This window comes from Myxine glutinosa, chromosome 6 (assembly GCF_964187855.1).
Source record: "Myxine glutinosa chromosome 6, kmMyxGlut1.1, whole genome shotgun sequence".
Taxonomy (NCBI): domain Eukaryota; kingdom Metazoa; phylum Chordata; class Myxini; order Myxiniformes; family Myxinidae; genus Myxine; species Myxine glutinosa.
Window position 1 is genome coordinate 143108822 of NC_136266.1, and position 14490 is coordinate 143123311.

Here is a 14490-nt window from a genome sequence, read left to right on the forward strand (position 1 = left end):
CAAAGACATGCTCGGGTGTATAAAATAATGACGTACCAGACTTGGGTGTGAATCCATCACCCTGAAGTTGGAGGTTGCAGACATCACTGAACCCGATTCCACAGAAACCAGGAACGTTTTCCAGCTGCACATTTTGGAATCCATCAAATTTTTTACAAAAACTGGAAAGTTCCCGAATAACATTCTCCAAGTTTACGAACAGACCTCCCAACAGAGAAGATCCTGCAAACTGGACAATTTGTGGCTTCAAGAAAGAATTCATAAATTTACAGAGGTCAGCATACATTGCAAATTGAAATTTCTCTTTGGCGAGAGAGAGGAGCTCGGTTCGCAATGCATCTGACTCTGTACAAACTCGAATAACCTTCTGATGCTCAATTCCAAGCTTATCGATCACTGCTTGGGCTGTTTCTGCTCTCAGGCCTTGTGATTGGAGCCATTCCAAGAAGCTCTCCATTTCACCCATGACCTGCCAGGGACACAATGCTCATGTTAATCAAGGAAAGATTATAAATGTTATTTTCTTTACTCTGTTTTCCTTATTATTTTACCCAATCAATGTGGGGTTTTGCATCTAGTTTGTTCTTCATGTGGGGGCTGGCAGTATGGCCTTGAGGTAGACACATTCACCTCTGAGCTGTCTAGTTTGGGTTTGTTTGAATCCCAGCGCAGCTATAAACTGTCATCCTGGTGTTTCACAGATAGGGCAAGGTGAGTGTGCTGTCCTTCGGATGGACTTGAAACTGGGCATCCATCTGTCAGCATTAGATGGTACCTGGTGGGCGTTAAAGATCCCATGGCATCTTAATCGAAGAGTAAGTGGGCTATCGCTGGCACGCTGGCCAAATTACAAATTTCTTCTCTAACCTAAAGGAGGCACTACATCAGCGGCACAGCCACACTCTGAGCAATGATGCAAACAGCAGCCACTGCAAACATAATGAAAGAACCACTTCTGCCACCCAGACCCACCACGTCATCCGCCCCCTCTACCATCACCACTCCTCCTACTCCTCTTCCTCCTCTACATCCTGCCCTACCCCTTCACCTCTCCTACTTGCTCCCTCATTATTGTGTTTCATTAATAAGCATATAATCAATGTCCAGAGCCAAAAATGGACAGAGGATAAAATTTCAATGCATCGCCAGCAACGCCATGGGTGAACAAAACAAGCAGCAAAGCCATGGGTGAACAAAACAAAGAGAAAACAAGCAGAAAACAAGTACAGATCCATTCAAAGTACACCGTCCCCATGCCAAATAATTAAATATCCCCCAGCGCGGCATTTCACCAGAAACATAAACTAAATTATTCCTCAAGGCATTCAATATCCTTCTGCTATCCATTTCTGTAGGCTACACTAATTGATCCACTTCAATGCAACGAGTACGTCACTTTGTTTACGGCTTTCCGTTTCTGGGTTCTTCTTCGTTTTCTGTACATTCTTTAGTTTTAGTAAATGCGACACTCCCCCTAGTTCACGCATTAGCGTTACGTGCTAGTATGTTCGCAAACAACCGTGCGGACGTCTGCGAGCGACACCCGTGCATGTTAGCAGACTCGCAGACGCACAAGCATAACTCCGGCTTAATGCCACCAATCCGCTGCTGCACCACCCAGGGCCGGCCCGAAATGAAATGACGCTTCAGGAAAGATTCATCTTCGTCCCCCCTCTACGTTTGTTTAACTTTTGAACACCCCCTTAGGCAGTGGTGAGGGTGGAGGGGGTGCATGCGGTGATGAGGGGTAGCGAACCCAAACAGGATATCTCAAGATGTTATGGATTGATTTGGATGAAACTTGGTGGACAGGTTGTGTGTGTGACCAAGACAAATAGATTCGATTTTGGTGAAGATCTGAAAATGGATTCAGATAGGAGAATTATTTAATTTTTAAGTGATTTTTCACCATTGAGAGATAGGGTGAAAAGCAACATTTTTTTTTTTTTTTGTATAAAAGATCGAGGCTCTTGTAAGAGCTAACATTAATCACAAAAAGACAAACTGACACATAAAACATATAATAAAGGGAGCGGGAGACTATGGGGAGAGAGAGGGAAGCACAGAAGTACAACATTTGAGAGCAGGAACTTCGGGAGATCTGTGGGAGAGCGAGGGCTTGGGGGGAAGAGGCACGGGAAGGGGGCGGGGTGGGTGAGGTATAAAACACATTGACATTGCTAGGACTTCCAGGAAAGAAGTCGGTATTTCAAAAAAAAAGTGGATCTGGGGTGAATTAACAGGGGTAGAAGAGATCAAGGTTTTGGATGGGGGAAGATAAGAGATGGTGGTGAACAGCTGTTTCAAAGACCTGGAGGGAGGAGTGGGATTGAAGAGAGTGAGGGAGTTTGTTCCAGAGGCAGGAGAAAAGAGGAACGAAAGAGTGAAGGTGAGCAGAGAGTCTTGATTTTGGCAATTTCACCAGAAGAGGGTTGCTGGCAGATATTGTGCGACCTGTAGGAGTATTTGGGGGACAGAGCACAGATAGAGCTGGGGGAGCAAGGCCGAATAGGAGTCGGTAGAAGACAGAAAGACCACCTACCTGCCTGTGGTGAGTGAGTGAAAGGCCCTCGGAGTTAACTCATCGCAGGAGATTCCAATGATTCTGAAAGCTTTGGTTTCAACAGCGTGAAGCCGAGCTCGGTGTGAGGCAGGAGCACTGGCCCAGAGGGGAGAACAGTATTCCATTGAGCTGCGGATGAAAGTCTTGTATGTGGTGAGCTCAGGTGTGCCAAGGAAGGACTTCGCACGACGGAGGATGCCCAGTCGGTGACTGGCTTTGGAGGCCACCTTGGAAATGTGGTTTTCTCAGGAAAGATCATGGCAGATAGTGAGACCCAAAAGCTTGAGTGACAGAACTTCTTGGAGAGGATTGTTCAGAAAGTAAATGGGAGGGTTGTCCAGTCGGTCTTTTCGGAGAGACATAGTGACATAGTTCCAATTGTTTGACCAGTCTGTGATTTTGTCCAGGTCTGCAGAGAGTGAGGAGGCTGCAGACTGTCGATCTGAGGGATAAGGAATGGAGCGGCAGAGAGTGGAGTCATCAGCAAAGAGATAGAGAGGATTTTCCAGAGAGTCAGAGAGATCATTGATGAAGACCAGAAAAAGCACAGGGCCCAGAACACTGCCTTGGGGGAACTCCAGCCTGAACAGGAAGGGGGAGATGAGAGAAACCCATTCAGGGCCACACTTGACTACGACGAGAGAGGAAGTCCGCAAGCCATGCGTGGAGATTTCCATGGATACCATAGGAGGAGAGTTTGGTGAGCAGAGCGGGGTGCCAGACTGCATCGAAGGCACGTGATATGTCAAGGGAGACAGCTCTAATTTCCTGTTTGACATTGAGGACCTCCATCCATTGTTGAGACAGCAGAAGCAGCATGTCCAGACAGAGTAGAGTGAAAATTAATGTCCTTATTAATAAAAAAATTTAAGTTACAGATTAGGATGAAATGGTGGTGGTTTATGTATTCCATTAGCGAATTGATTGATTATTTAATTTTTTATGGTTATTCTTTATTTATTTTCATTATTAATCATTTATTTATTTTCTTTCTCATCTGGGCAATATCTCAGGCACCTTTTGAGCTCGTAAGCTAATATTTGGACACGACAGTGACCAAGTGATGTGGCTATAAAGGTTTTTTGGGGATTTATTGATTAATCAATTAATCGATTAATTATTTATTGATTAAGAGATTAATTATTTAATTTTTCCGATTAATGACTTATTTAATTAATTTTCGAAAAGTTACAGCTTCGGATAGCACTGGTGGTTTCGGTATGCTATAAGTATTAGCCAATTGATTAAGAAAATATTTTATGATCATTATTTATTGATTTTAATTAAGCAATTAATCAATCAATTATTGTACAGCTCTCCCTCCCAATACAGTCTCTATGAGCTGCACGGCGGTATTGCCAGGGCACCCCCCCTCTCCCCCCCCCCCCCCCCGCGCTGGAGGATATTTAATTATTTGGCATGTGGGTGGTGTACTTTGAATGTATCTGTATTTGTTATTTATTTATTTTCATTATTAATTATTTATTTATTTTCTTTCTCATCTGGGCAATATCTCAGGCACTTTTTGAGCTAGGAAGCTAATATTTGGACATGACAGTGACCAAGTGATGTGGCTATAAAGGATATTTTTGATTGTTTGATTAATCAATTAATCGATTAATTAATTATTTATTAATCAATAAATTATTTGATTTTTTCGATTAATGACTTATTTCATTAATTTTCAAAAAGTTACAGCTTCAGATGAAGCACTGGTGGTTTCGGTATGCTAAGTATTAGCCAATTGATTAAGAAAATATTTTATGATCATTATTTATTGCTTTTAATAATGCAATTAATCAATCAATTACTGTACACCTCTCCCTCCCAATACAGTCTCTATGAGCTGCACGGCGGTATTGCCAGGGACCCCCCCCCCCCCCCCCCCCCACGCTGGAGGATATTTAATTATTTGGCATGGGGACGGTGTACTTTGAATGTATCTGTACTTGTTTAATGATTCTGCTTGCCGGATTTAATGAATCTGAGAGTGGTGTTCATGTAGCACAGGCATGATGGACCAAATCCGAATGGCCTCATGCACCAAATTTCCTTGAGAATTGCACACTGCTCCTTTCCTATTCAATCTCCAGGTGCTACATGACGTCATCGCGGCGAGCCGAAGAGGGCCCGGCGATGATGCGCGGCGTGCCGAAAGTACTCAGTTTTCGCCCCATTTCTTTGTTTGTTTGTCCGGGCGATATCTCTGCCATCCTTTGAGCTCGGAAGCTGAAACTTGGATGAGGAGACGGTGAGGTCTAATAATAATAATAATAATAATTCATTTATTTTGTATAGCGCTTTTCCAGAAGCCCAAAGGCGCTTTGACAGAGTGGAAAACATAATGCATAACAATACATGAAAACAACAATTGCAAAAAGACAAGAATCAATCGGGAAATATTTAAAGCAAAAGGAGGGAGAAGGAGAAGAGATAGTCAGGGGTTAAATGCTGTGGGTTGAATGTTGAATGCAGTGTTGAACAGGTGGGTCTTTAGCAAAGGTGGGCGGTCCGCTTCGAAAGTCCGCTTATCCGCTTATCCGCTGCAGCGGACTAACGTTTTCGAAGCGGATAAGCGAATCGGAACAACCCCCGGAAACCGAAGCGGATAAGCGTAAGCGGACTACCGAAAAATTAAAGCGCATCGCGATTCGCCAAATCAGCTGTTAGCCTGAGCCGTTACTCTAGAATTGTGAATATTTATTTAAGTGAATAATCTATCTATAATTCCAGTAATCTCTGTGTGTTTGTTTGTTTGTCTGTGACCGCTGTTTCTCGACAACCACGGGTCCGATATACTTTAAACTTGCCAGGTATATTGCTGGGGACCCGAGGATGTGCCTTTTCAAGGTTTCATATTAATCGGACAATTACTTACCGAGCTATGTCCAAAAAACGATTCAACCAATCAGAGAGCAGCGAGCTATCGCGTGTGCCGAACGTGGCGAACACACTCTGCCTCGGATGGCACATTTGAGAGCGTATTCATTTATTTCACGTTTGCAAACTATGTTGGCGCTATGTTGGCGTTAAACTATGTTTTAAAACTAATAATAAAACTAATAAAAACTAATTTGCGATTCATCGTAACTGCGATATACGACCTTCCGGAGCTCCTGTGAGAGCGTGCGCCATTACGGATAGTACGGGTACGTGCATGCCATATGTTGGCGTTAAACTATGTTTTAAAACTAATTAAACGGACAAATTTCATGTCATGTTTCATGTAAATAGAGGGGGGGGGGGGGGGGATTGTCACTGTACTCGCAAGCCGTTCGCCGTTCGCTTTGGCGTTGCGAATGGACCAAACCATTTCATGTAAATAGAGGGGGGGGTTCTACCGTACTCGCAAGCCGTTCGCTTTGGCTTTGCGAATGGACCAAACCATTTCATGTAAATAGAGGGGGGGGGGGGGGTTCTGTGGTCGTTACTGCCACGTGGTTTCAAAGTTTTTTGTTGTTGTTGTTGTTTGCACGCATGTTTTTTTGCACGCACGTACGGGCAAGCACGTACGGGCAAGCACGTACGTGCGGGCACGCCCTAGTAAGTGAAAACTGAATATTTTATTGGACGCTAGAGCGGCAATACGTCAAGATTGAGAGATTTCTGACTCTCCAGCCCAGCGGCAGTGCCAGGGACAGGCACACGAGCGACGCAAACCAGCAGTCCCAGCACAGCGACATCCACAACCCGGCGGTCAACATGATGGGGGACGTGGAGGACAGTCACGAGATCTGCGCCCTGACCCCTCAGCTCGCGCGCAGCGAGAGCAGGATGTCGCTGGACTCAATCGAGTCGGCTGAGATCAACGTGACAATGGACACAGACAATTCCAGCCTCAGCCAGAAGTGGAGGCACATCGCCCCCTTCTTCAAGGTCGTGGACAGCAAGGCCACGTGCACCAAGTGCTCAAAGACACTGAAAGCCCAGCCCGGATCAAGTTCAAACTTGAAGGTGCACTACCAGAGGTACCACGCTGCCCAGCACAACGACCTCAAGGCGGCCCTCGACGGCGGCAGCAGACGCGGCCGCCACAAGTCCTTCCAGGACATGGCCGGCGCCAGGAGGCAGGCCAGCATCGAGGAGACCTTCAAGGAGAAGTTCAGCCAGAAGAAGTGTCTCGACCTTTACTATAGGTAGGTAATTTTATATTTTAATTAAACTCATTTTCATTTGTCAACTTAAAGTAAGAATATATTAATAACTTCGGAATAAATCGGTCCGTTCTATTCCGATTTAATCGGAATTTATCGGATTCAATCGGAGGCACGTTAATAATTATAAATTCAATGTTAAAGTTTTTTTGACTGTTCAAAAATATCTTTCAACAATTTATATGTCTCATATAAATAATTTATATGAGACATATAAATTGTTAAGAGTTTTCATTCATTATATCAATTTATAATAAATTGATATAATGTATAATTCAGGTCCTTCATTGGCTGCATGAAGCCCGCCTCGGAGACAGACAACGAGCACAACAGGGCCCTGTGGGCGTACGCCTGCCCACAGTTCCAGGTCCCCTCCCGGCGGAAGCTCACTCGGGACATCAGGGCGATGGGGGACCAGGCCAAAGCCGACCTGACGGACCTCCTCGCCAAACAGGAGTTCGTCGCCACCACGGCCGACAGCTGGTCGGCAAGCAACAGGGCCTTCCTGGGGATGACGGTGACCTGGCTGGAGAGGGTCACCTTCGAGAGGCAGTCCGCCGTCCTCGGGATCAAGGAGATCACCGTCAGCCAGACGGGCCAGTACCTGGTAGAGGCGATCTCCGAGCTGCACGATGACTTCGGCATCAAAAGAAAGGTGTGTAAACTCTGTAGTTTTAGAATTTAAAATTGTTTACAAAATTTATTTTCAATAGATTACAATTAACAATAAAAGTATGCGTTTTTTATGACAGTGTTTAAATATAATAGTCAAGATTAATTAGATTATTCAGGCAACTTAAAATGAATTGTTTTAGCAAAATATAATGTGTATTAAGTGACGTATTACAGTAATACGTCACCTAATACACATTATATTTTGCTAAAACAATTCATTTTAAGTTTGAAAACTTTTAATATTAACTGTAAGTGAAAAATGGAAAAAAAACTTTGTTTTAAAACAGTATTTTGCTTTTCAGGTTGTCAGCACCACCACTGACAACGGCGCCAACTACATCAGCGCCTTGAATCACTACGGGGCCCTCGGGCACGATGACGAGCAGCTAGACGTGGTGGAGGTGGACCCAGAGGTGGTGCAGACCAACACCATCCTCGTGGTGGACGCCCTGGAGGAGGTGGACCAGCAGGAAGAGGTGGTGCACGTCCCCAAACATCGCCGCTGTGCGGCACACACAGTGAACCTGCTGGCCTCCAGGGACGTCGAGAAGGTGCCCGGCTGGAGCGGCCAGCCCAGGCCGGCCTTCAGCAAGCCGGCCGCCAAGGCCCAGGGCCTGTGGAACGCCCAGAACAGGAAGACAGTGACCGCCAATGACATTAAGACGGCCCTGGGCAAGAAGCTTGTGACCCCCGGCGTCACCAGGTGGAACTCTAGCCACGACGCCTACAAGTGCCTGCTGACCGAGGTGCTTGACATGGACAAGAGGAACAACCTGAACCAGATCTGTCAGCGGCAGCACCCCCACCCCCTGCCGCACATCACGGAGTACGACGTGCAGATCTGGTCGGAGTACGTCAAGGTGACCGCCCCCCTCGCCGCCTGCCTAGACGTACTCCAGGACGAGGAGAAGGCCTACATGGGGTGCCTTCTCCCCCACCTCCAGGTGCTCAAGGACTCCCTGGAGGCGCTGTCCATCGACGGCAGCATCGTCCACGCCCAGAACCTGGTGGCCAGCCTCCTCCAGCAGCCGTCCTGCGCCAGGAAGGGAACAAAGGGCTTTGATGGCAGGTTAGTTCTTATATTATTATTATATTTTATCGCAACGAGTTGAAAATTAATAAGTGCTTCTTTCTTCTTATATTATATTATTATTAAATGATTAAAAAATCCTTGCCGGTCTAATGATTCATTTGAAATGAATTTTTTTTTTTTTTTTTTTTTTTTTTTTTTTTTTTTTTTTTTTTGTATACAAGATCGAGGCTCGTGAAAGAGCGAACATTAATCACACAGAAAGACAAACCGACACATAAAACATATAACATAGGGAGCGGTAGACAAGATGGGGGGAGAGGGGGAAGGACACAAACACAACATTTGAGAGCAGGGACCGAGAGACATGGAGACATCGAGAGATCTGAGAGAGGGCGAGGGCTTTGGGGGGGGGGGGCATGGGAAGGGGGCGGTGGGAGAGGTATAAAACATATGGACACTGCCAGGACTTCCAGGAAAGAAGTTGGAATTTCAAACAAGGTGGATCTGGGGTGAATTAGCGGGGGTAGAAAAGATCAAGGTTTTGGATGGGGGAAGATAAGAGATGGTGGTGAACAGCTGTTTTAAAGACCTGGAGGGAGGAGTGGGATTGAAGGGAGTGAGGTAGTTTGTTCCAGAGGCGGGAGAAAAGAGGAATGAAAGAGTGAAGGTGAGCGGAGAGCCGAGATTTCGGCAGTTTAACCATCAGAGGGTTGCTGGCAGATCTTGTGCGACCTGTAGGAATATTTGGGGGACAGAGCACAGAGAGAGCTGGGGGTGCAAGGCCGGAGAGGAGTCGGTAGAAGACAGAAAGACCACCTACCTGCCTGCGGTGAGTGAGTGAAAGGCCCTCAGAGATAGCTTCATCGCGGGAGATTCCAATAATTCTGAAAGCTTTGGTTTCAACAGCGTGAAGCCGAGCTAGGTGTGAGGCAGGAGCACCGGCCCATAGGGGAGAACAGTATTCCATTGAGCTGCGGATGAAAGCCTTGTATGTGGTGAGGAGCTCAGGTGTGCCGAGGAAGGACTTCGCACGACGGAGGATGCCCAGTCGGCGACTGGCTTTGGAGGCCAGCTTGGAAATGTGGTTTTCCCAAGAAAGATCATGGCAGATAGTGAGACCCAAAATCTTGAGCGACAGAACTTCTTGGAGAGGATTGTTGAGAAAGTAGATGGGAGGGTTGTCCAGTCGATCTTTTCGGAGAGACATAGTAAGAGTGTGAGATTTGTCAGGATTGAAAGACATGTTCCACTTGTTTGACCAGTCTGTGATTTTGTCCAGGTCTTCAGAGAGTGAGGAGGCAGCAGACTGCCGATCTGAGGGAAGAGGAATGGAGCGGCAGAGAGTGGAGTCATCAGCAAAGAGATAGAGAGGATTTTCGAGAGAGTCAGAGAGATCATTGATGAAGACCAGAAAAAGCACGGGGCCCAGAACACTGCCTTGGGGAACTCCAGCCTGAACAGGAAGAGGAGATGAGAGAAACCCATTCAGGGCCACACGTTGACGACGACTAGAGAGGAAGTCCGCCAGCCATGCGTGGAGATTTCCATGGATACCAAAGGAGGAGAGTTTGGTGAGCAGAGCGGGGTGCCAGACCGTGTCGAAGGCACGTGATATGTCGAGGGAGACAGCTCTAATTTCCTGTTTGGCATTGAGGACCTCCATCCATTGTTGAGACAGCAGAAGCAGCATGTCCAGAGTAGAGTGACCTGGTCTGAAACCAAATTGATGATCAGAGATCAAGCCATTGGAGAAGAGGAAAGATTTCATATCAGAAGCAATGATGGATTCCATGACTTTGCTGATAATTGGGAGAAGGCTGATTGGTCTGTAGTTGCTAGGATCTGTTTTTGCACCTTTTTTGTGCAAAGCGGTGATGTTGGCTGATTTCCAAGCAGATGGCAGTTGACCTTGAGCAAAAGAGAGGGTGAAGAGAACAGAGAGAGGGTGAGATAGAGCAGCAGAGCAGGATTTTAGGACCCGTGGGCTGATGCCGTCGGGTCCAGTTGCAGAATCAGAGTCGAGGGTTGACAGAAACTTTTCCACCTTGTCAGGAGGAAAGGACACGGAGTCCAGGAGCAGCAGGGTACGACTGGGTATGGTGGGTACAGAGAGGGATGGGTTTGGGACACAAGATTTAGAGGCAAACACAGAGTTGAGGCATTCAGCTTTTTCACGTGCGGAGTCAGCTGTGTAGCCGTTTGAGGTAAGGGAGGGGATGGAGGGGGAACAAACACCAGAAACGGATTTGACCAGACGCCACCAGGATTTGGAAGAGGGAGACAGATAAGAGAGTTCGGTCTTGAGAACGGAGAGATATTCTTTCCTGGCTCTCCTGAGGGTGGACACACACTTGTTTCGGGCTTTGTGAAAGGAAATGAGATTTCCTTCCGTTGGATTTGCTTTCCAGGAGACGAAGGCAAGTTGTTTCTGGGCAACAGCCTCACCACAAGATTCCGTGTACCATGGACGGGAGGAAGGGTATGACAACTGAAGACGAGATGGGATAAATCTGTGCATGAGAGAGAGCAATTTACTTTGGAAGAATTCCCAGGATGAGTTGATGTCAGAGGTGGTAGAGATGGGAGACCAGTCCAGATGATTGATGGCTGCTTGAAGACCGTGCCAGTTGGCCTGAGTGAAATGCCAGACTCGTCGACGCTGAGCAGGCTCCCTGAGGATGGTCAGAGAGATGTCCACTTTAACAAGGACATGATCAGATGATCCGATCGGAGCAGAAGAAGAGCAGCAGACATTTTCAGGGAAGTTAGTCATAACCAAGTCCAGAAGAGAAGATGTTCCGTTGACTGAGATCCGGGTCGGGAAATTGACAGATTGTGTCAGTCCCAGTGAGTCGCAGAAGTCCTTTGCTGAGGAGCCATGGCTGGTGAGAGAGGTACCCACACCCAGCCAACTGGCATGATGACAGTTGAAATCACCACATATGAGGAAGAGAGAGTTGGGATGAGTAGATAGAAGTTGGTCCATATCATCAGACAGCGAGATGTAGATGGAGTCATCACTGTTTGGTGGACGGTACAACACACATATGAACAAGAGGTGGGAGCGAAGGGGAAGCCGTAGCCAGAGGTATTCCTGGGGGTGAGGTGGAGAGAGTGCAGTGCAGGGCGAGTGAGGAAGAGAGTTTTTGATAAAGATAGCAACCCCGCCTCCAGGACGAGGCTCAGGTCTATCATACCGGAGGAGGGAGTAGCCCGGGAGAGATACTATGGAATCAGAGACATCATAAAGGAGGAAAGTTTCTGTTAAGCAGATCACGTCTGGTTTGACAGAAGCAACCTGTATGGAGAGATCAGTTAAGTTTGAACGAAGGCCCCGGATGTTTGAGGTCCATACCGTTAATGAAGAGGAAGGGGGAGCATCAGATACAGAACAGGGGGGAGGAGGGGTAGGGTAAGATGTGGAAGAGGTGGAAGAGGTAGGGAGAGCTGTTGAAGGTGTGTCAGAGATTTCAGAATAGCTCGGAGAAAGGGAAGGATGGGGCGGACAAAAGGTTTGATGGTGATTGGGTGAGCCACAATGAGGTGTTATTTGAGGGGGGGTAAGAGCGAGGCAGAAGGTTGGGGGAGATGGAGGTGAGAGTTTGAAGGGGGAAGAAGCGGGGAGGACGCTTTGAGGAGGGGGAGTGAGAGGGGGGAAATTGAGAAGCAATGAGGGTGGGGAGATTTGAAGGGGAGGGGTGAGGGGGGAGTTTGGGAGGGAAGGGACAAGGCGAGGGATTTGAAAGGGATGGGATATGGGGGAGATTTGGAGGGGAGGGGTGAGGCAGGAGTCTAGGAGGGGAGGGGCGAGGGGGCGTCTTGGCGGGGAGGGGTGAGGGGGTAGTTTAGGAGGGAGGGGGCAAGGGGGGAGATTTGAAAGGGATGGGTGATGGGGAAGATTTGGAGGGGAGGGGTGATGGGGAAGATTTGGAGGGGAGGGGTTATGGGGAAGATTTGGAGGGGAGGGGTGAGATTGGATTTTTGAAAGTGTACGATTTATGGGAAACGAACATTTATTGCAAAATGAGTTTCTTGTGACCTTCGAGTTAAAAATACGTTTAAGGACGCTGGATGGAGGATGGAGTGCAGGAGAGTTTAGGGAATGTAGAAAAAAGGCACTATAGGAGATGGATTTTTTTTTTGGGATGAATTGATTTGGTGAGCAAGTCGAAAGCAGCCTTTTAAAGAAGAAGAAGAAAAAGGTGTTATAAAATATGACGGAATACATAACTTGAGGGGAAAGTGTAAACATTGAAGGTTAATGAGTGAAAACTATCTGGGGAAATGGGGGAGAAACACGTGGTCGAAGAACGAACGAACGAATAAGAATGAATAAACGAATGAGAACAGAGAAAGAAATGTTTTTTTTTTTTGTTTTTTTTTTTGAGTTGAGATTTACACAAGGAAGTAGGCTATGGGTGAAAAGACTGGGAATACAGAGAACGAAAGTTATTGGATCACAAACGACGGACCACTGAGAGAAAAACAAAGCCTCAAGGTTGTACAGTGCACACTGTACAAGGCCTCAAGACACGACACGGCAAACAGACGATCAATTTATGAAAGATAAACACCGAGAAACAACCAAAGTTGCACACAATAACTTCACACACCGAAAGATAAATACAGTTTCGACAAAATACAATTGTGAACAGACTTAACTTCGAAAAACGTGGAGACCGTGTGGAGCTTCGAAAATCCCTGCCGCCGTCTCCAAGATCTCTCGAGATCAAGATCTCGAGAATTAAAATCAGTTGAATGACATTTAATTTTTCAATTTACAAATCTGAAATTATTTGACATTTGTTTTATAACTTTTCTTTTACTTCAGGTTCAGCCACCTCTTCGTGGACATGGACCTTTTGATGGCCACGGCGCTGCACCCCCAGCACAAGCTCGCCACGGTCAGGGCCATCTGCAGGAGGCAGAACAACGACGCCATCTGCGACCTGGTGAGGGACAAGCTCATCAGGGACCTGCTCGCCCTCGTCCTGCCTGACGAGCACCTGGACCCTGCCCCCCAGCAGGGACCCCAGCCCGGCTCGAGCAGTACGGACTACCTGTTCGCCATGGAGGAGGGGCAGCAGGAGGAGAACCTCGAGGAGAAGATCAGGGAAGAGGTCAACAACTGGTCGAGGAAGCCGCTGAGGGGGAACCCGGGGCTCTCGCCCAATCTCTTCCCGCTCGAGTTCCGTGATGCTTGGGTAACTCTATTTCTCAGGCATAACACGCCGCTCCCGAGCTCTGCCTCGGTCGAGCGCGTGTTCAGCTACGGGTCGGACATCCTCAGGCCTAAGAGGTCGGCCCTGGCTGCACCGAACTTCGAGGCCCTCGTCTTCATGAAGGGCAACCTCCAAATCCTCAAGAAGGCCCACGAGGTGGAGGTGGAGGAGGAAGACGAGGACTAGTCAACAGACTGCTAGTCTGTTGACTAGTAGACTCTCTTGTCAAAGAAAGGATGGGCAAATTGATTTTTCTTTAATGTTACTTGCATATATTAAAATTATATTTAAATTAACTGTAGAGTAGAGTAGAGTCGAGTGGAAAACTTTATTTCAATAAATTTTGAATAAATTTTATTTAAATAAAAATGTATATTTTTGATCTTAAAAGCTTTGTTTGTCTTTGTAGTAGTTAGAAATGGCTATTTAGGATTAAAAAGCATTAAATTCCCTTTAGAAACGTCAAAAATCGCTTTAAAAACGTCGAAGCGCTTTAAAAAAATCGAATCGAAGCGGATAAGCGGATAACCGGTAAGCGGACTAAGATTTTCGGCCGCTGAAGCGGATAAGCGAATCGGACTACACGGGCTGGCGGAGCGGATAAGCGGTAAGCGGACTTAAAATTTTCCGAATCGCGCCCACCTATGGTCTTTAGTGATGTTTTGAATGTGGTGAGAGAGGAGGAGTCTCTGATAGTGTGAGGTAGCGGCAGGGACAGTGCGTCAGGGACAGTGCGTCAGGGACAGTGCGTCAGGGACAGTGCGGCAGGGACAGCGCGGCAGGGACAGCACCTTATCCTCGGCGCAGCAGGGAATTCCAGAATCAAATATCCTTGTGGAATTC

At 47.0% G+C, this 14490-nt stretch overlaps 1 protein-coding gene across 1 annotated transcript in view; it reads right to left on the bottom strand.

Moving 5' to 3' along the window:
- Positions 1-14490, bottom strand: part of LOC137430386 (uncharacterized) — a 96943-nt gene that overhangs the window by 14806 nt on the left and 67647 nt on the right. Inside the window, 4 exon segments of the mRNA XM_078781080.1 lie at positions 37-469; positions 7148-7383; positions 7817-8201; positions 8331-8425. Of these exon segments, the coding sequence (XP_078637206.1) occupies positions 37-469; positions 7148-7383; positions 7817-8201; positions 8331-8425 (1149 nt within the window).